Raw genomic sequence first — 23,359 nt, forward strand, 5'->3', positions numbered from 1 at the left:
TGACTGCAGTATACTGTATACTGTGCCAGCTCTGCTGAGCCTAAGTAGAAAAGAAGAGCTGAAGGGTTCAAATCAGCTCTGCCGATCGATGAGATGCACAAGATTTGAAGAGGGCAAGGCAGGTGTCATGGTTCTGATCCCCGGTTCTCTGCTCTACAACAGAGCCAATGCTCTGTTTTGCATTGTTCTCTGGTGAATGTGTTGTTTCCCAGCTTCAGATCCTGAGCTGGTGTTGTGAGGGGCCTATTGATTGCTCTGCTTCATTAGGGAGCAATCTCGCCCGATACGCCACCAGTCGTAGTTCCTGTCCTGCAGTGAGTGTTCTGGCTCCTGTGTCTGCTCTGTACTGATCCTGTCTCCGTAGCCTGGACCTCTGTTACCCTTCTCCGCCTGTGCCCCTGACTCTGACGTTATCCCCCTGGCTTCTGACCCCCTGGCTCGTACCCTGACCTCAGCACCGATTTTTTTCCTCACACTGGTGTATGAACATCGGTCCCATGCTTATCCAGAAAAGTGTCATGTATATGTCATTCTGATATCATGCAAGTGCTATATATTTCACAGCTATTATGCAACAATCGTCTACAGGACCATCTACAATGTTCTATACTACGAATGGTGATGTATCTGCAAACAATGGATGGTCCGTGCGACATTCATTTTTTCCCACACCCATAGGCTTGCATTGGTATGTCACATCTGATTTACACGGCCACTCACAGCATACTGCAAGGTTTTCCTCAAGCCGAATACAGCTGAGAAAAAAATCGTAGAGCATTGACTCATGAAATAACATTGGTCCGGGTGCATTTACATTTTTTATCGGGTTGCACTCATCATATTTATATACTAGAGTGAGCAATCCCTTAAAATTTGTTATAGTGGCACAAAGGAATAAAGATAATTAGACATTATCACAATATAAGAATGTGATTTCGGTGATTTCAAATTCTTATCACATGCAGCCATGGTCTGAAATATGGATATTTTGTAGAAATTCTGGTATTATGTTGGCTCTGAGTTTTCTCTGCTTGAAGGAGATAGAGCTGCATGTACTTTTAGAGATGTGTCTACTCTTACCTTTCTAAAAATTCTTGCAATTTCTCAAAATACAAATCAATATAATATTTTGACATACTAGCATATTTCCCAACAGAGTATCACTTTTTTTTTTAAAAAAAAAAAAAAAAGCTGGCCTCACTCAAATTAAGATATATGAAGGCAAAATGTAATCTTTACACTAGTGTTCTGCATCAATGAGCAAATGAGGGTAAGAGACAACTACAAGTCAAGTGCCCTGTATATTATGAAAACTAATATTGAGAAATATGGTTTAAGCTACCGAACAATACCGTGTTTCCCCGAATATAAGACCTAGTCTCTGTCTCACTCTCTCTGTCCTCACCTATTGTACCATCACCCATTCCCTGTAGACTGTGAGCCCTCGCGGGCAGGATTCTCTCTCCTCCTGTACTAGTCTGTTTTGTACTGTTAATGATTGTTGTACATACACACTCTTTCACTTGTAAAGCGCCATGGAATAAATGGCGCTATAATAATAAATAATAATAATACTCTGAAAATAAGGTCTAGCATGATTTTACAGGATTTTTGGAGTATGTTTCAAATATAAGCCCTACTAAAAAAAAGCCCTAGTTACAGTCAGGGCTGACGTTAGGGGCAGTTAAACTGCACAATATCTCAGCGCTCCCACTCTTAGGGACCCCAAAGCTTGAATTCTGAGTTTAAGATTGTTTAAGGACCTTTGGTGACTTCAGTCATGTGACCAAAAGGTCTTTTAGTTGCAGGAGTCGAAAAGAACTGAACAGCGGATAGGCTGGTATACATGACTGGCATTAGGGAGAAAGGAGGGCAAACTGGGCAATTTCAAAGGGCCCCCTTTCTCCTAGGGGCCTTAGCGTTTATATCCTGATGTTACGATGATCCTTACGTTATGTGACGAAGCTGTAACAAAGGTCTGTTAATTGCAGGAATTTAAAGCTTTAGAGGAGACAGGAAGGAAATACAGTATGTGCAGTGTGTGTGTGTGTGTGTGGATAGATAGATAGATAGATAGATAGATAGTAGATAGATAGATAGATAGATAGATAGATAGATAGGAGATAGATGGCTAGGGATAAATATACATAGATATACAGATAAGGGATATGTGGATGATAGGTTATTGTAACGCCTTCCCTGGATCCACAGACTCAGACGGGTTGTAATGGACAGGCTAGAGAGAAGCCACTCACCAAGCAGGACCCCCCCAGAACCCTGAAACCCTTTAACCCCTATACAGGGATTTGGAATTACACAGGGCCCTGGAGATCACTACCAGTGGAAGGCTGCAGTCTGAGAGAGTAGTCGTCAGGCAGGGTCAAACCAGGAATTGTGGAACAAGGACAGAATCGGCAGGCAAGGACGTAATCAGAAATAAGCAGAGGTCAAAACCGGATCGGGCAGCGAGGTACAAAAACAGCAGGCAGGAGGGTAGTCCGAAAACAAGCGATAATCAGCACACGAAATCACAGAACAGGACGAAACAGGAGAAAAGAATTTTCAGAACTATCTCTGGCAGAGGTCAGCAGACAGGAGGGGCATTAAAAAGGGTGTGGTGTCTTCCCATAGGCTGTAGCTGAATGATGGTACTTCAGCTGGGAGACACACGCCACCTACAGTCAGCCAATGGCACTGCAGATCCCCAGGAAACCCTGACCAGTGGATGAGCGGAGCCTGCGCCCACCATGTCGCTGGCATCGACTCCTCTCCTATCACCAGCACCATCCATGGCAGGAACACGGCGTCGCCTGGCGATCGGAGCAGAAGTCGCTGGAGCAGACTCCGGAGGCGACGTAACAGTTATAGATAGATAGATAGGATAGCTAAATACACACATATGTGTTGCACACAGGGTATGAAGAGTTATGTTGATGTTCCAGAATGCAATATGACTATATTTGAATAAATGTTGATTTTTTTTTTTTCTTTAAGAATAAATGTGGATTGCTGATCATGGAAAAAAGACATCTCCTGAAAATAAGCCCTGCCCCTAGCCCATGTTTTGGAGCAAATAATAATATAACACCTTGTCTTATTTTCAGAGAAACACAGTAGCTGTGTAAAATTTTCAGTACCAGCCCGCAAAAAAAAAAAAATAATTGAAAAACTTTCTTGGAGCAGTTTTTTTTGGAGTAAAAGTGTCATAAAATGGTCTTCATACACCATCCGTTTAACACTGTGCTGTCAGTAAGTGCTTCTTTTGTAATATTCTTTTTTGTTGTATTCTTCTTTGGATGCAACTACCCAATGGGGCGCCTGTTATGACCGCTTTTCAGGTCTATAGAGAACATACATCAAATATCGGTTTATTGCGCAGGTGTTAAAAAATCTTCCAATCTACAGTGAGTTGGATAATGTCGCCTGAATGAATTGGGTCTCTCTGTATGAGCGTGTTCTCGTACCGCAGGTGCTTTCCTTTCAGCTCCACAGCCCCCCGCTACGTCTTTCAGAAGTTGTTTTGAGCCTTTAAAACTAAATGGAAATGTGTTTGCACCAGTGACACATCGTATCTAGAATATAAACATATTTGTTCTCCGGTTATTGAAAAGTTGTCAGATTGGAATAATAATTCACGTTTTGCTTGTGAACTTTGTAAAATTCTGTTACATTTGGCAATAGTTTTCATTCATTAACAGTTTTTTATTTATACTTATGTTGATTAAAATAAGTTGAGAACAGTATAATAGTAGAACAGATTTTTGGCAGAAATTTCAAAATTCTCCTACGCTCAGTTAGGAAGAATATTAATCGTCTCGGTTATCTGCGCTCTTGTATTTCTTCATTTACATTTTACATAAGAATTAGAAATAAATCAAATAAAACAGAATGCAGCTCCCCTTATAAAAAAAATATTAACCCTTTAAAAGGGAAGCATCATAATCATAATTATTATTTTAATTTAGGAACAATAATATCTTCTGTGTCAAGTGTAAAACCAAACAAGGCTAAGACTTCATAATAAGCTGACCAATAAACCACAGACCCCAACATTGTTGTTGATATGAGGGTCTTCCCTTTGCCAACCGTATGTCATAAAATTCCCCAAATGAGGCAAACTAAAAGATGCTGTTATGCTGCTCATAGAATCAGTATTAGAGGCTATATACAGTGCCTTGCGAAAGTATTCAACCCCCTTGGCTTTTACCTATTTTGTTACATTACAAACTTTGTTTAAATATTTTTGTAATTCGATTTGTGTGTGATACATTAGCAATAAATAGTCTAAGTTGGGAAATGAACTGAGTAAAATGTAGGCAAAAATGTAATTTATGGGATAAAATAAATAAAAATCGATTGCCATGTGCATCTGTATTCACCCCTTTTGCTACGAAGCCCCTAAAACCTTCTGGTGCAAGCAATTACCTTCATAAGTCACATTCTTAGTGAAAGGAAATCCACCTGTGTGTAGTCTAATGCCTGCTTTACACACTTCAATAAATCTTTCAATCCGTCGTCGGGGTCAAGTTGTAAGTGACGCACATCCGGCATCGTTCGTGACGTATTTTCGTGTGACACCTACGTGCGATCAAGATTGAACGCAAATACGGTGATCGCATACACGTCGTTTATTCCTCATACATTGGACGTTTTGTTGTATGAACCTAGGCAATTGTAACGTGTGACATCCCTCATACGATTGTGATGTCTGAGGCTATGTGCGCAGGTGTGCGCTCTGCACCGCAGCTTCCGCTTCAGAGCGCAGCTGAAAAGCTGCGTTCTGAAGCGCCTCACAATGTCTGTCATGCACTAATCTCTGCCAGTCGGTCACTATCTCTGTCCCTCTCTCTCTGTCCATGTCAGTCTATCCCTCTTACCCCCCCTCTCATACTCACCGATCCCCGATCCCCGGCGCGGCGCTGCACGGCGTTCACACTGCTCCGGCGGCTTTTACTATTTTGAAAAAGCCGGCCGCCCATTAAACAATCTCGTATTCCCTGCTTACCCCGCCCACCGGTGCCTATGATTGGTTACAGTGAGACACGCCCCCCACGCTGAGTGACAGGTGTCACACTGCACCCAATCACAGCAGCCGGTGGGCGTGTCTATACTGTGTAGAGAAATAAATAATTAAAAAAACCTGCGTGCGGTCCCCCCTAATTTTAAAACCAGCCAGATAAAGCCATACGGCTGAAGGCTGGTATTCTCAGGATGGGGAGCTCCACGTTATGGGGAGCCCCCCAGCCTAACAATATCAGCCAACAGCCGCCCAGAATTGCCGCATACATTATATGCGACAGTTCTGGGACTGTACCTGGCTCTTCCCGATTTGCCCTGGTGCGTTGGCAAATCGGGGTAATAAGGAGTTATTGGCAGCCCATAGCTGCCAATAAGTCCTAGATTAATCATGTCTAATGATTAATTCCCGCTGTCACTGGATCCAGCGGTGACCGCGGGTAACCTCAGGGACCGCTCAGCTGATCGCGCTACTCACCGCCGCTCCTCTCACCCCCACGCAGCAACTGAGGTGAGTAGCGCGATCAGCTGAGCTGTCACTGAGGTTACCCGCGGCCACCGCTGCATCCACCGCTGGATCCAGTGACAGCGGGTAACCTCAGTGACAGCTCAGCTGATCGTGCGGCTGTCTTCAGTTGCTGTGTGGAGGTGACAGGAGCGGCTGTGTCTTCTGCAGCTCCGGTCACCTCCATGCAGCAGCGCTGGATGCGACGCTGGACCATCCTGGATTACGCCGGACATGGAGGGCTTTTTGGGGCTGATTAAAGTGGTTAACCAGGGTATATGTTTGTGTTTTTTATTTCTAATAAAGGATTTTTTCGGGTGTGTGTGTTTATTTACTGTAATTTACAGATTAATTATGGAAGGTTTCTCGGGGAGACGCCTGACATGATTAATCTAGGACTTATTGGCAGCTATGGGCTGCCAATAACTCCTTATTACCCCGATTTGCCAAAGCACCAGGGCAAATCGGGAAGAGCCGGGTACAGTCCCAGAACTGTCGCATATAATGTATGCGGCAATTCTGGGCGGCTGTTGGCTGATATTGTTAGGCTGGGGGGCTCCCCATAACGTGGGGCTCCCCATCCTGAGAATACCAGCCTGCAGCCATATGGCTTTGTCTGGCTGGTTTTAAAATTGGGGGGGACCGCACGCCGTTTTTTTTAATTATTTAATTATTTATTTCACTGCACCGTATAGACACGCCCACCGGCTGCTGTGATTGGGTGCAGTGTGACACCTGTCACTCAGCGTGGGGGGCGTGTCTCACTGCAACCAATCATAGGCGCCGGTGGGCGGGGAAAACAGGGAATACGAGATTGTTTAATGGGCGGCCGGCTTTTTTGAAAACAGTAAAAGCCGCCGGAGCAGTGTGAATGCTGTGCAGCGCCGGGGATCGGGGATCGGTGAGTATATGAGAGAGGGCTGCTCAATTCAGTTACTCAGGAGTTTAGCGGTCACCGGTGAATCCTTCACAGGTGACCGCTAATCAGGGCGCGACACAGACAGAGACGCAGCATGACAATGAAGTCGGGTGAGGTTCACCCGAGTTCATTCAGATTGTGCGGCTCTTTCTGTGTCTGCTGTCATCTGCCATTCACCTCTGCTACATGGCTGTCTGTGTCTGCTGTCAGCGGCCATGTAGCAGAGATGAATGGCAGATGACATAGTAAAAACGCATCCCTACACATTACACACGCTTGGCAAGTCAATAAATAAAAAAAAAAAAAAAAAGGGTGCCCAATGCATACGTCACAGAACACATGATCTAAAGGATCGCACACAAAATTGATCAATTTAACATAGACTACTAACGCACGTGTGACAGCAAATGAACGACCTACGTGCAATCTCATTCAATCGCATATGCGACCTGGGCGTGTCACATCGCATACGAGATCGCACACCTAATTGTAAGGTATAAAGCTGGCTTAAGGGGTACTTTGCACGCTGCGACATCGCTACTGCGATATCGTCGGGGTCAAATCGAAAGTGACGCACATCTGGTGCCGGTAACAACGTCGCAACGTGTAAAGCCTAGATGCGCCGATAAACGATCGCAAAAGCGTCGAAAATTGGTGATCTGTGTAGCGTCGGTCATTTTCATAATGTCGCACCAATAAGAGATACGATGTGGTTCCTCGTTCCTGCGGCAGCACACATCGCTGTGTGTGAAGCCGCAGGAGCGAGGAACATCTCCTTACCTGCCTCCACCGGCTATGCGGAAGGAAGGAGGTGGGCGGGATGTTTACGTCCCGCTCATCTCCGCCCCTCCGCTTCTATTAGCCGCCTGCCATGTGACGTCGCTGTGATGCCGCACGACCCGCCCCCTTAGGAAGGAGGCGGGTCGCCGGCCAGAGCGACGTCGCAGGGCAGGTAAGTGCGTGTGAAGCTGCCATATCGATAATGTTCGCTACGGCAGCTATCACAAGATATCGCATGTGCGACGGGGGAGGGTACTATCACGCTCGGCATCGCTAGCTGATGCTAGCGATGTCGCAACGTGCAAAGTACCCCTTAGTATCCCTGGTCTGTCAGTATATACACACCTTTTTCTGAAAGACCACAGAGACTGCAATACCATTAACAAGAGTCACCACTAACCAAACAAAGAAGATCTCCAAACAAAACTGCGAAGACCAAGGAGATTGCCAAACAACACCATGAAGACCAAGGTCATTTCCAAACAACTCCATGAAGACGTAGGAGATCTCCAAGCAACACCATGAAGACCAAGGAGGTCTCCAAACAACACCATGAAGAACTAGGTGATCTCCAAACAACACCATGAAGACCAAGGAGGTCTCCAAACAACACCATAAAGACCTAGAAAATCTCCACAAAACACCATAAAGACCAAGAAGATTTCCAAACAACACCATGAAGACCAAGGAGATCTCCAAACAACACCATGAAGACCGAGGAGATCTCCAAACAAGTCAGAGACAAAGTTGTTGAGAAATACAAGTCAGGGTTGGGTTCTAAAAGCATATCGCAAATTCTGAGGACCCACCGGAGCACCATCAAATCCATTATCAGCAAATGGAAAGAACATGGTACCACAACAAACCTGTCAAGAGAGGTCCACCCACTAAAACTCTCAGCCCGGACAAGGAGGGCATTGATCAGTGAGGCAGCACCAAAACCAAAAGGTAACCCTGAAGGAACTGCAGAGTTCCCAAGCAGAGACTGGAGTATCTGTCCATATGACCACAATAAGCCATACACTCCATGGAAGAGTCGGCAGAAAAAAGCCTTTGTCTACAGCCAAAATTGGAAGGCTCATTTTGATTTTGCCAAGAAACATTTTGGAAACTCTGAGTCCTCAGATGTATGGAGGAAGGTGCTGTGGTCAGATGAGACCATAATCTAACTTTTTGGCCACCAAGGTAAATGCTGTCGGGCGCCTAACCAACACAGCTCATCACCCCAAGAACAACATCCCCACAATCAAATATGTTGGTGGCCGCATCAGGCTGTGGGGATGTTTTTCAGGAGCAGAAAAAGGGAAAATAGTTTGAGTTAAGGGGAAGATGGATGGTGCAAAATACAGGGATATTCTTGGTCAAAACCTGTTTGTCCATGACTTGAAGGAGCTGGAGCAGTGTTGCCTTGAGAAATGGGCAAAAGTCACAGTGGCAAGATGTGGAAAGCTCATAGAGACTTATCCAAAGCAACTTGCAGCTGTAATTGCTGAAAAAGTAGGCTCTACAAAATACTGACTTTAGGAGGGTAAATAGTTATGCACACTTAAGTTTTCAGCTATATTGTCCAATTTTTATTTGCTTACAATAAAATTAAAACCAAATGTTCACAATAGTAGGCATGTTCTTGCATGAACTGATGCAAACCCTCAAAAAAAAAACATAGTCAAATTCCAGGTTGGGAGGTAGCAAAACAAAAAAAAAATCCAAGTGGAGTGAATACATTCGCAAGGTACTGTAATGTGCCTGGCATCCAACTGAAACAGAAATTTGGTAGCCATTAGAGACACCACTAGAGGGAGCTCAGGCGCTATTGTACTACATTAATGTGTTGTTATAGGCACTATAAAAAAAAGTGTCCAGTAACGTCCCACGCTCCCACTAGTGGTGGCTGAAGGGAGTCAGCATGTCTTACTTTAAATGCTAGTGGTTTGGAGCCATAGATAATCTAAGTATAACCCATTTATAAAAATATATGACATAATGAATCAACACAGAATTTAAAACCTTTAAAGAAAATCTGTCAGTAAGATTTAAACCCCCAAATTATTTATATGTGCATGTAGCTCTTTCAAAGACAAATCCAGTAATACCTTTCTATGACCAGTCCACTTCTCCGTTACAGACAAATTAGTGTTTGAACTGATATGCAAATGTGTTTAAAGAGCAATGGTAGATCTGAAGCCTCTGGCACTCCAGCTCTACTCCTCACTCAGCTCCGCCTCATCCTGCTTGATTGACAGCATTTATGCTGTGATGTTTAAGGCAAAGGAACCATGGAAGCAGAAGAAGACAGTGCAGGAAGCAGAATAGATGTCACGCTTGCCTGGTAAGACAAACGTGGCAGGAGAATTCAGACCTACGTGCGTCTGATATGCAACATAACACAACTAACAAAGGGGACATCAGGGGACACAATAACAGTGGGGGCCCTGGAACTAGTGAGAGGAGACGGTGGGACACCTCCTATCCTGACCTTCTGCTGTCCCTACTCTCCTAGCCTGTCCCTATACAGTCTCTGCAACTGTCGCCGAACAGAAACCTGAGACCCTGAGAAAAACCTATAGGTGCCCTAACTAGTGGAGGGCAGGTGATGTTCACTAGACCTCACCGCTGTACTAACAAGACATGAGGTAAGGTAAGACAAACAGGGGGGAAAACAGCAAAAGGTTAAAGCCTGAGAGCAGGAAACATCCTCAGCAGAACCTTCCTCTAAGGCGGCCAGAGACCAAATGACTTTGTATCTTCAGCAAAGATTGCTGGGTAACACCATTTAAACCTGAAGGGTGTGACTACAAAGTAAGTGCAGCTGACACACTCAGCTAGGAACTGCTTGGAAAATCTTCAAGCGAAAAACTGACATTTAACCAATGTCATTACTAAGAGAAATGAAACCCATTTAAATGTAGAGAGCCATATGAGAGGATCCATTCCAAAGACTGTCACTGGTATCTACATGCAGGGAGACGAACGTGACAAAAGACCTGGAGTGACAGAGGATTGAAATCGACAGCCTAATTAACATATCAATACAAATGCTGATTTCTCAGTAACGGAGGTACAGACTGGTCATATAAAGGTATTGCTGGAATGGTCTTTGAAAAAGTTACATGTGCATATAAATACAGTAGTTTGGGATGTGAAATCCTGCTTACAGATTCCCATTAAATCACAATATATTTCAAAGTGGAGATTTACTTTAAGGATATGGAAAGTAGTTTGTCAAATATGTATTTTACAAGTATCAATCCCATAATAATACACTCTAGAAAAACTTAAAGGGGTTTAACTGGACTAATATATCTATGGCAGGATAGGTCATGTATATCAGATCATTGGTAGGGATAATCAAATACCTCAAATATTCGGCTTCGTGAATATTTTCCGAATAGGTCGCCGCTATGCGAATATTCGATGCGCAATGTAAGTCTATTGGAAATTCGAATAGTTCCGAAAAGTTGTTATTCGGGTTTCTCATAGATTTACATTGCGCATCGAATATTCGCGAATAGTCGAATAGCGGCGACTTATTCGGAAAGTATTCGTGAAGCTGAATATTTGAGATATTCGATCATCCCTAATCATTGGGTCTCCAGCCCGCCCATCAATCAGGTGTTACGAGGCCTGCTGGCCACCAGAAGTATGCATTGTACAGAGCTGGAATACAACATCTTTGTATACTGTGTGGTCTCTGTTCTCATGTAATACAGTGTGGCTTCCATTCACTTCAACAAGAAGGTGAGCTACAGTAAAAAAGAATGGTAACTGCACCGTGCACTGAACTGGGGTGCACTGACTCTTTACAATGGGTACTGACACCGACATGAACCTTCTTAACAGCTGATCTGTGGGGTCCCAAACCCCAAATGATCTATTATTGATGACCTATTCCAAGAATATGTCTAGGACAATCCATTTAATAAAATTGATGAATATGAACGATGAATAATTTTTCCTCTTATGTGTTGATAATTTTTGGACTTTACTCTATATAACAAATATTCCTAAAATAAGTCATAAAAATAATTATTTTTTCCTTACCTTCAGAACAGTCCTGCCCACTGTACCCCTCCTCGCACTCACAGACACCATCCTGGCATTGCCCTCGCCCACTGCAGGCATTCACACACCACATGCGCCCGCAGTCCTCTCCGGCATAACCATCTTGGCATACGCAGGTCCCATTGGCACAACGTCCTTTTCCCAAACAGTCACCTGGACAGCGGAGCTCTGCACATCCGACACCGGTGTATGGTTCTTGGCAGATGCATTGTCCATCTTGACAGTGCCCATGGGGACTGCATTCCTCAGGGCATAACAGATCTGTGCACCATTCCCCTGTGTAGTCCGGCTCACATACGCAGATGCCCTCGATACAAGTACCTTTTCCAGAGCAACCTAGGGGGCACAAGGGTTCTGAACAGTCTTCGCCTCCCCAACCTTGGCTGCATACACAAGAGTCCAGAGTAAAGTTTCCATGTCCGCTGCAAGGAGGTGCAAATTCTGTAAGACCTGTAGAAATGGGAAATAATTATACTGTTTAGTAAAAATGTCACAAAAAGTAAGTATATCAGCTATATAGAGGAGATGAGTGATTTACTTCAGAATGGCGCCATATATAGAGGGGATTAGAAGAGGAATGAGGCTATATAGAGGAGATGAGTGATGAACTACAGAATGGGGCTGTATATAGAGGGTAATAGAAGAGGAATGAGGCTATATAGAGGAGTGGATGATGTACTGTGGAATGGTGCTGTATATAGAGGGGATTACAGGGGTATATGGGTGTTACAGAGGAGATGAGTGATGTACTGCATAATGGGGCTGTATATAGAGGGGATTACAGGAGTACATGGGCTTTACAGAGGAGATGAATGATGTACTGCATAATGGGACTAAATATAAAGGGGACTACAGGAGTAATGGGGCTATATAGAGGAGATAAGTGATGTACTTGACAATGGGGCTATATATAGAGGGGATTACAGGAGTAATGGGGCAATATAGAGGAGAGGAATGATGTACTTGAGAATGGGGCTATATATAGAGGGGATTACAGGAGTAATGGGGCTATATAGAGGAGAGGAATGATGTACTGCAGAATGGGGCTGTATATAGAGGGGTTACAGGAGTACATGGGCTTTACAGAGGAGATGAATGATGTACTGCATAATGGGACTAAATATAAAGGGGACTACAGGAGTAATGGGGCTATATAGAGGAGATAAGTGATGTACTTGACAATGGGGCTATATATAGAGGGGATTACAGGAGTAATGGGGCAATATAGAGGAGCTGAGTGATGTACTTGAGAATGGGGCTATATATAGAGGGGATTACAGGAGTAATGGGGCTATATAGAGGAGAGGAATGATGTACTGCAGAATGGGGCTGTATATAGAGGGGATTACAGGAGTAATGGGGCAATATAGAGGAGAGGAATGATGTACTTGAGAATGGGGCTATATATAGAGGGGATTACAGGAGTAATGGGGCTATATAGAGGAGAGGAATGATGTACTGCAGAATGGGGCTGTATATAGAGGGGTTACAGGAGTAATGGGGCTATATAGAGGAGAGGAATGATGTACTGCAGAATGGGGCTGTATATAGAGGGGATTACAGAAGTAATGGGGCTATATAGAGGAGATGAGTGATATACTGCAGAATGGGCTATGTATAGAGGGGGTTACAGGAGTAATGGAGCTATATAGAGGAGAAGAGTGATGTACTGCAGAATGGGGCTGTATATAGAGGGGATTAGATTAACAATGGGGCTATATAGAAGAGATGAGTGATGTACTGCAGAATGGGGCTGTATATAGAGGGGATTCGAGGAGTAGTGGGGCTATATAGAGGAGATGAGTAATGTACTGCAGAATGGGGCTGTATATAGAGAGGGTTACAGGAGTAATGGGGCAATATAGAGGAGATGAGTGATGTTATGCAGAATGGGGCTGTATACAGAGGTGTTATGTTTTGCATGATGGGTCTGTATATAGAGAAGTGATGTACTACAAGATAAGGATTTACATAGAGGAGGGTAGTAATGTACTGCAGGATGGGGCTATATACAATACAAGTGATGTACTGCAGAATGAGGTTGTATATAGAATTACTGTGAAGAGGCTGTATATACAGGGGCTGATGGAAGTAATGTACCTCAGGATGATACTGTATATAGAGGGGTTGAGAGGAGTGATGTTCTGCAGGATAAGACTGTATATAGAAGAAGCTGAGAGAACTTCTGTGCTGCATGAGGCAGGTGTATATAGAGTGGCTGAGACAAGTGATGTTCTGCAGTAAGTGATCATGTATGGAGGGGTTGAGAGGACTGATTATCTAGCAGAGGAGGATGTACATGGAAGGACTGAGAGGAGGGATGCACTGCAGGATGAGCCTGTGAATACAATGACTGAGAGGAATGATGTATTGCAGGATGGGGCTGTATACAGTCAGGGCCAGAAATATTTGGACAGTGACACAAGTTTTGTTATTTTAGCTGTTTACAAAAACATGTTCAGAAATACAATTATATATATAATATGGGCTGAAAGTGCACACTCCCAGCTGCAATATGAGAGTTTTCACATCCAAATCGGAGAAAGGGTTTAGGAATCATAGCTCTGTAATGCATAGCCTCCTCTTTTTCAAGGGACCAAAAGTAATTGGACAAGGGACTCTAAGGGCTGCAATTCACTCTGAAGGCGTCTCCCTCGTTAACCTGTAATCACTGAAGTAGTTAAAAGGTCTGGGGTTGATTACAGGTGTGTGGTTTTGCATTTGGAAGTTGTTGCTGTGACCAGACAACATGCGGTCTAAGGAACTCTCAATTGAGGTGAAGCAGAACATCCTGAGGCTGAAAAAAAAGAAAAAATCCATCAGAGAGATAGCAGACATGCTTGGAGTAGCAAAATCAACAGTCGGGTACATTCTGAGAAAAAAGGAATTGACTGGTGAGCTTGGGAACTCAAAAAGGCCTGGGCGTCCACGGATGACAACAGTGGTGGATGATCGCCGTATACTTTCTTTGGTGAAGAAGAACCCATTCACAACATCAACTGAAGTCCAGAACACTCTCAGTGAAGTAGATGTATCTGTCTCTAAGTCAACAGTAAAGAGAAGACTCCATGAAAGTAAATACAAAGGGTTCACATCTAGATGCAAACCATTCATCAATTCCAAAAATAGACAGGCCAGAGTTAAATTTGCTGAAAAACACCTCATGAAGCCAGCTCAGTTCTGGAAAAGTATTCTATGGACAGATGAGACAAAGATCAACCTGTACCAGAATGATGGGAAGAAAAAAGTTTGGAGAAGAAAGGGAACAACGGCACATGATCCAAGGCACACCACATCCTCTGTAAAACATGGTGGAGGCAACGTGATGGCATGGGCATGCATGGCTTTCAATGGCACTGGGTCACTTGTGTTTATTGATGACATAACAGCAGACAAGAGTAACCGGATGAATTTTGAAGTGTACCGGGATATACTTTCAGCCCAGATTCAGCCAAATGCCGCAAAGTTGATCGGACGGCGCTTCATAGTACAGATGGACAATGACCCCAAGCATACAGCCAAAGCTACCCAGGAGTTCATGAGTGCAAAAAAGTGGAACATTCTGCAATGGCCAAGTCAATCACCAGATCTTAACCCAATTGAGCATGCATTTCACTTGCTCAAATCCAGACTTAAGACGGAAAGACCCACAAACAAGCAAGACCTGAAGGCTGCGGCTGTAAAGGCCTGGCAAAGCATTAAGAAGGAGGAAACCCAGCGTTTGGTGATGTCCATGGGTTCCAGACTTAAGGCAGTGATTGCCTCCAAAGGATTCGCAACAAAATATTGAAAATAAAAATATTTTGTTTGGGTTTGGTTTATTTGTCCAATTACTTTTGACCTCCTAAAATGTGGAATGTTTGTAAAGAAATGTGTACAATTCCTACAATTTCTATCAGATATATTTGTTCAAACCTTCAAATTAAACGTTACAATCTGCACTTGAATTCTGTTGTAGAGATTTCATTTCAAATCCAATGTGGTGGCATGCAGAGCCCAACTCGCGAAAATTGTGTCACTGTCCAAATATTTCTGGACCTAACTGTATATAGGGAATGAGATTCTATTTTGCTCATTAGAACAATGGCATCAAAATGCCTTCTGTAAATGGAACAGTACTGAACTGATTCGAACACTGCTGCATTGACTATCACACGTGCTTGCTATCATTCCACTCCATTTACACAGGGAACTTTGGGTACCTGATTGTCAAAATCAGTGGGGGTCTTAGCAGTTAAGGGTGCTTTACACGCTGCGACATCACTAGCGATAGCTAGCGATGTTGTGCACGATAGCACCCGCCCACTCCGCTGTTTCGTCATGGGATGATCACTGCCGTAGCGAGCAATATCGCTATGGCAGCGTCATCCGCACATACCTGCTTAGCGACGTCGCTGGAGACACCAAACAATCTCTCCTTTAAGGGGGCGGTTCGTTCAGCGTCACAGCGGCGTCACTAAGCGGCCGCCCAATAGCAGAGGAGGGGAGGAGATGAGCGGCCGGAACATGCCGCCCACCTCCTTCCTTCCTCATTGCCGGTGGACGCAGGTAAGGAGATTTCCGTCGTTCCTGCGGTATCACACATAGCGATGTGTGATGCCGCAGGAACGACAAACAACCAGCACCACCAACGATATTATTAAAAGGAGCGACGTGTCAATGATCAACGATTTTTGACGTTTTTTCGATCGTTGATCGTCGCTCCTTTTAGTCACACACAACGATATCGCTAATGGTGCCAGATGTGCGTCACGAACACCATTACCCCGACAATATATAGTTAGCGATATCATTGTGTGTTTAGTACTCTTTAGACACCAACGATTAATGGGACATTCCCTTTAACTCTAGGATACATCTCCATAGAAGATCATACAATAGGGATCAATACATACCAGTCTGTGGTAGCATCAATGCATAAATAATATATGAATAATGTCCTTTAGCTATTTGATAATATATAGAAAGAAAGTTGGCTATATTGGCAATTTATATATTTTTAACTATCAGATAAGAATTTTTGTACATTTTGAGCTGTTTGGTTTTATTCTCACTTTAACAGATGATATGAAATAAGTGAGATGGGAGAATTTACATTTTTCATTGGGCTGTATAATAATTCTGCCGACAGATATTCCCATAAGGAAGACACAACTTCACTTTTAGGTTCCTAAATATTCAGATTTCAGGATCATTAACCTTTTGGACTGACCGACAGTTCTGTAGTTGTTCAATAATAAAATTAATTATAAAAAGTACAAATTGTCTAATAATTGTGCACACAGGGTATACATATATTACGGTGTTTTATTATAAGCCGGCTATTTCCTTCTTCTCTGGAAATTACCGTTTGGCTGGTAGAATATTATAATAATTGCCGGTTATGCCTGATCATTTCATACCTCTATGACATCCTAATCAAAGAAATCCCATCCCATCATTTCTCCGTCTTTGCCCTTTCATCACCTTCGGCATTGATTGCTCTCCGTTTGTGATGCTTCATCTCTCTGCCTGGGATGTTCATCAATACATCCGACTGTTACTTTCCTCCGCTACTTAACAATCCACTTTTCCCACTGACCACGGGCATCGACCTGCCAACCTTCTGCTCGAGCAGCACTAAGACTGGTGTGTAATGAGATTGCAGAGGCTTCATTTCTCACATAAGTATTAATTAGCTGGCACTGCGATATTTCCTCACTCTGTTACCTTGGATTGCTCTCCAGGGTGTTTTCGAAGCATTTTTTTTCTAGACATTTGCTGTCTTCATGCAGATTTAGCTACCAACCTGTACATTACATCCATCTCTCCTGCTACATCCTCTATCTAGGAGCTGCGTTTGACCCAATGTGCTACCTATATCTTTCTGAATCTCATGCAATTTATCTTTGATCACAGAGGTTCCTGGACGTTCTCCAAGTACCAAGTGTTGTCTCACCTCCTATTAGTTGGGGGCCAGAGAGGAATGGAGTAAGGAACATGGCACTTATTGCAGTCGGTGTATTCATATAAAGCAGAGCAGTGGTCTTTTAACTATTGCTCTCCCAAGATTATTTATCCCTTCAAACAGCTACAGTGAAAACCAAATTTCTGGCTGCCAGAAGTCCCCACAAAAGAAAGCTTAGGAACTCTCTCCTAATCCTACAGATTAGTAAATCCATCCAAGGGAAGTCGAATTTGAATTCTTTAAAAATACTCAGATTTACCGGAATCTGAATTTTTGGGGGATTTGCTTTGGATGAATCCAGGAAAATGGCGGATTCTAAAGGGCTCACTTGCCCCTTAATACAACTCTCTACCCGTCTTCCGGTTTCCGTTGAGGTGCCATGAGCCCTTCCATCTTCAAAGTTTATCTTCAGGCATGTCATGAAATTGCATCATGGCTAGTCAGTGGCATAGGTGCTGAAGGCCACTGTGAGGTGATTAGGCCTTATGAGATGACATGCATTGACCGTAACGTCATGATATTGCGACTAGCGATGGACGAATAGTGAAAATTCGGGCTCAGGTTATTCGTACTGAATACCTAGCACTATTCCAGAAACAAAAAGAGGGCATCAACGTCTACAGGAGAACACCAAAGTAAAACCAAAGACTTTATTTGTTCCAGTAAAACTCCAAAAATGTATGCAAAAACACATGGCGGATAAAACAAGTAGAAACTACACATTTTGGACACTGCTGTCCTTAGTCAAGATCAGTGATTGCCAAACTCCAGTCCCCACGGCCCCCAACAGGTCATGGTTTCAGCTTTGCACAGGTGATGTCATGATAATGCTTCCATCACCTGTGCAATGCAAAGGAAATCCTGAAAACATGACCTGTTGGGGGCCGTAAGGCCTGGAGTTGGGAAACACTGGTCAAGATCATGACTTAGAACTGCATTTTTTTTAGGAATCCTATCCAGTCCAATCAGAATGCTTGAAAGAAGAGTTCAGGAAGAGAAAAACTCAAAAACTTCCCTAAACAGGAGAGTTTCCTGAAGCAGTTTCTGATGGAAAAACTACATGGTATGTCTAAAGAGTTTTTTGGTGTCTTTTTTTGTCATTTCCTGGGCACTTTCCTTGCGATTTTTGACTATTGGTATCTTTTTGAGAGTTTTTCTATAATTTTTTCCATATAAATTTATATCCTTAGAATTTCGAGCATTTTCTGAGTGGTTTCTTCAGGCGGAATCCCCCTGAGAAAGGGCGTGAGGTGCACATAAACTTAAGGGTAAGTACACAAAGAATTTTTGGCATTGCATATTTTTGCTGCACAAAAAATGCAGCATTTTACTGTTCCAACAAATTGGATGGGATTTATAGAAATATCATGCCTACTGTTTTTTGTTGTTAGGCAGAGTTGGTTTAAAATCTGCGACATGTCAATCTCTCTTCAGGGTATGCTGAGTTTTCTGGGCAGATTTTACCCAGAAAATTGAATTAGAAGCAAAAATTTCCTAAGTAAAAAACTGTTATCAGTGCATATTTTGCTATGGAAACACACTAAAAAAAGCATGTAATCCGCACATGACTGTATCATCAGAAAATCTGCAACATAAAAAACTTACTAAATACTCACCATGGGAACATACGGTAGCCTAAAGTTATGTTCACATTCTGCCTTGTTACAGCTTTTCTACTGCAGCCAAACCTCTTTTGGAAGAAGAAATGTTGCGTTAAAAAAGCAGGTTTAGTTACTTTTTTTGTGCGCGTCTTGGCTGCATTTTTTTTTGGTGAAGATTAAGTGTGATTTGTCTACATTACATGTTTAATAAATTTAGTTTTATGCACCAAAAATGTATAAAAAAAAATCTTTGCTGCATTTGTTTGTACTTTTTCATTGCTTTCTATGGGTGAAAAAACCCTGCAAAAAAAGTTACAAAAACACTGAACTTCAAATTCAGTCAGGAAAACAAAACCAAGCGTGTGCATGAGATCTCATAGTTTTTTACAGCACTGTAAGGTCTCATTCACACGGCACTGTTTTGCAACAGTGTTTGTGTCGCGGGCGGAGGAGGGGACGCTGCGCTCTCCCACTGCTCGGGTCCGGCCGCTGCTGCTGCTGCGGCTGCTCGGTGGTGGCTCGAGCGGTGGGCCGGATCCCGGGGGCTCGAGCGGCATTCCTCGCCCTTGAGTGAAAAGGGAGATTGTTTGGATGGTGGGGGATTTGGTGATTGTCCGTGACGCCACCCACGGTTGTGGTGATATTGGTGACACCACCGCTGCTCTAGACGGGGATCCCGGGAGCGGTGACAGAGAGCAGCTTTGTTGCTAGTTCTCCCCTCCGTGGGTAGGGGGTTGGTTGTCCCGGGGCCCGGTGATGGGGTAGGAGTGGATGGCAGGCGGGTTACAGGGCATGGTGAGGTGCAGGGTCGCGGGGGCAGCGCTGTGCCGCACGGCACAGTGGTACTCACTCAGCCAATGATGAGGACACAGTTCTCGGAAAAACACACGGCTGGATGGACGGGTCCCACAGACGGCTGCGGTGTTGTTTCTCCCGGCAGGTTGATGGTGACTGCCTTTCCCTGCACCTATGTACGGTAAACGGTTCCAATGGGTTCCCACCGGTAACCCGCTCCCCAGCTTGGATATGTGCTGGAGGAGCCCCTTTTGCCCGCAGGCTCTGGCCCTGGGAATGGTAGCCTTAGCGGTGGCTGTGTTTCCCTCTCACGGTTGGACTGTTGCCTTCTGTCGGGACTTGGCTGCTGGGAAACCCAGGAGGTACCCTTCGCTGACGGATTTGGCAAATTCACGGCGACTCCTAGCCTTGCAGGGGTCCGTAAGCCCCAAACAGATGGTGCTGACTTCTCTTTGTGTACCAGTCCGGTACCGCCGGGCCACCGCCCGTCGACGGTCCTTACGGTAAACTCCGATAGGCCACTCCTGCAGATGGTCACCACCGTCTGCCAACCTTACTGTACCGCTCGGGCCACACACCCGGACCCTGTCAGTTAGTTGCTCCACTACTACTTTCCTCCCTTCCACTTTCACCTCCAAAACTAAACTCTCTGCTTTTCCCGCCTCCAGGACTGTGAACTCCTCGGTGGGCGGGACCAACCACCTGGCCCACCCCCCTGGTGTGAACATCAGCCCCTGGAGGAAGGCAACAAGGGTTTGTGTCTGACTTCGGTGTGCCTGACCGGGAGTGTGGGGTGTGGTGGTGTTGTTCTCTGTGGCCCCTGGCTTGTCCAGGGTGCCACATTTGTATGCCAAAGCAAGGAGTGGAATTGACAGAGAAAAACCACCGTATTTTTTCGTTTTATAAGATGCATTGGATCATAAGACGCACCCCAAATTTAGAGGAGGAAAATAGGAAAAAAATAATATATAATGTTAAAATGAGGGTCCATCTTATAATCCTAGTGTGTCTTAGGGGCACTTTGCACACTGCGACATCGCAGGCCGATGCTGCGATGCCGAGTGCGATAGTGCCCGCCCCCGTCGCAGCAGCGATATGTGGTGATAGCTGGCGTAGCGAAAGTTATCGCTACGCCAGCTTCACACACACACTCACCTGCCGTGCGACGTCCCTGTGGCCGGCGACCCGCCTCCTTGTTAAGGGGGCGGGTCGTGCGGCGTCACTGCGACGTCACACGGCAGGCGGCCAATCAGAGCGGAGGGGCGGAGATGAGCAGGATGTCAACATCCTGCCCACCTCCTTCCTTCCGCATATCCTACGGAAGCCGCAGTGAGGCCGGTAGGAGACGTTCCTCGCTCCTGCGACTTCACACACAGCGATGTGTGCAGCCGCAGGAGCGAGGAACAACATCGGACCGTCGCGTCAGCGTAATCATGGATTACGCCGACGCTGCACCGATGATACGATTACGACGCTTTTGCGCTCGTTAATCGTATCATCCAGCCTTTACACACTACGATGTCGCATGCGATGCCGGAAGTGCGTCATTTTCAATTTGACCCCACCGACATCGCACCTGCGATGTCGCAGTGTGCAAAGTGCCCCTTAGGCTATGTGTCCACGTTGCTTTTTACCTGCTTTTACCTGCAGCGTTTAATGCCAAAATGGATGTGTTCTTCTTTTCAAGCATAGTCTATGGGAATTTGGGTTTCTTGTGAACACTATGCTGTTCAAAAAGGTGTCTTTTTGTGGCAGAAATTTGGTCAAAAACTCTGCTTTTCAAAGAAGCAACATGTCAATTGTTTTTGCCATTTGCGTTTTGAACTGCAAAGCAGAGTTTTTGCCCAAATTTCTGCCACAAAAAGGCAGCATTTTGAACAGCATAATGCACACTAGAAACCCAAATTCCCATAGACTAAGCTTGAAAAGCAGAACACATCCATTTTGGCATTAAACGCTGCAGTTGAAAAAGCAGCAAAAAAGCAGGTAAAAAGCAACGTGCGGACATAGCCTAATATTATCTCACCGGGCGGAGCGGCAATGGTAGAGTGGCTCAGGAGGGTCAAAGGAGGCAAGGTCAGTAATGCTGTGAGCTTGGAGAAAGTAGTGTTGCAGCTCAGGAGGGTCTGTGGACTGAGGGCTCTGCAGTATCTTGGCGGCGGGCACCATTAATCTGCCAGTGCTCTATGGGCTCCATTGAACTGCCTGCGGTTGACACGATGGACTTCAAGAAAATGACCGAAGAGGCGGCACGTGCACAGATTAGCCTCCACGGCCATTTTCTTGAAGTTCATTACGTCAACCGCCAGCAGTTCAATGGAGCCCACCGTGTATCGGCAGATCAGTGGCACCCGTGATACCCCCGAGCCCGCAGTATCGCTGACCCTCTGTCCTGTGACCCTGATGAGACGATCCACTGCAGTAACACACCATCCTCTGAGCCCTCAGTATCTCTGACATTCCCTCCTGTGACCCCACTCCACCACTGCTGCCCTGGTAAGCAATATCCGGATTATAAGACGCACCCCCATTTCCCCCCCCCTCCCGTTTTGGGGGAAAAAGTGTGTCTTATAATACAGAAGACCTAAACATGCACCTGCAACTGCGCAGTGCAGCTACTTTTTCTGCAGTAAGAGTCCTAAAGGCCCCGTTACACGCAACGACATCGCTAACGAGATGTCGTTGGGGGTCACGGAGTTCGTGACACACATCCGGCCTCGTTAGCGATGTCGTTGCATGTGACACGTACGAGCGACTGCTAACAGTGCAAAATACTCACTAAATCGTTGATCGTTGACATGTCATTCATTTCCCAAATGTCGTTGCTCGTGCAGGATGCAGGTTGTTCATTGTTCCTGAGGCAGCACACATCGCTACGTGTGACACCCCAGGAACGACGAACAATATCGTACCTGCGTCCTCCGGCAACGAGGTGGGTGTGACTTTCATGCGTCTGCTCTCCGCCCCTCCGCTTCTATTGGACGCCTGCCGTGTGACGTCGCTGTGACGCCGCAGGAACCGCCCCCTTAGAAAAGAGGCTGTTCACCGGCCACAGCGACGTCGCTAGGAAGGTAAGTATGTGTGACGGGTACTAGCGACTTTGTACGCCACGGGCAGCGATTTGCCCTTGACACACAAACGACGGGGGCGGGAACTTTCACGAGCGACATCGCTAGCGATGTTGCTGCGTGTAAAGTCCCCTTTAGGCTAAGGTCACATGTCCTTTAATCACCCATTAGAACGGATCTGTTGGAAAAAAAGTTCTGCAAACACAACTTTTTTGACATTTTGAAAAAATTTATTTTCGCAGGATCCATTTTTTTTAACATTGGAGTCTATGGAAAACGGATCCATTAGCTGATTGCTATTTATCCATCTGTTTTTCTTTCATTTGTAAAAGATCCATTGTTTGCTTATTGGATCAGTTTCAAATGGGAGATAAATAGCACATGTTGCTTTTTGCTTTCCTACATGCAAAGCCTACTCTCTTGGTAGTAAAGAAACTACTTACAAAAAGTAGGTTTTGCTGCATTTTTGGTGCTTTTTTTGTGTAAGGATTATATGTTACTTTTGCATTTTTTTTGCTGCACATTTGTACTTCCTCATTGCTTTCTATGGTGAAAAAACACTGAATGAATTGACATGCTGCAGTTTTCAAAAACAGCAGTTTTGCAATCAAGTCAGAAAAAAAAAGCAATCATGAGCAGGAGATTTCTGAAGTCTTGTACTTTTTG

At 44.7% G+C, this 23,359-nt stretch overlaps 1 protein-coding gene across 2 annotated transcripts in view; it reads right to left on the bottom strand.

Moving 5' to 3' along the window:
• TNR (tenascin R) overlaps positions 1-23,359 on the bottom strand; it is a 616,331-nt gene that overhangs the window by 253,396 nt on the left and 339,576 nt on the right. For both annotated transcript variants that reach the window (XM_075320147.1, XM_075320148.1), the window contains one exon: positions 11,262-11,732. In XM_075320147.1, the coding sequence (XP_075176262.1) occupies positions 11,262-11,732 (471 nt within the window). The remainder of the gene's footprint in view (positions 1-11,261; positions 11,733-23,359) is intronic.

Source organism: Anomaloglossus baeobatrachus, chromosome 8 (genome assembly GCF_048569485.1).
Source record: "Anomaloglossus baeobatrachus isolate aAnoBae1 chromosome 8, aAnoBae1.hap1, whole genome shotgun sequence".
NCBI classification, from domain to species: Eukaryota; Metazoa; Chordata; class Amphibia; order Anura; family Aromobatidae; genus Anomaloglossus; species Anomaloglossus baeobatrachus.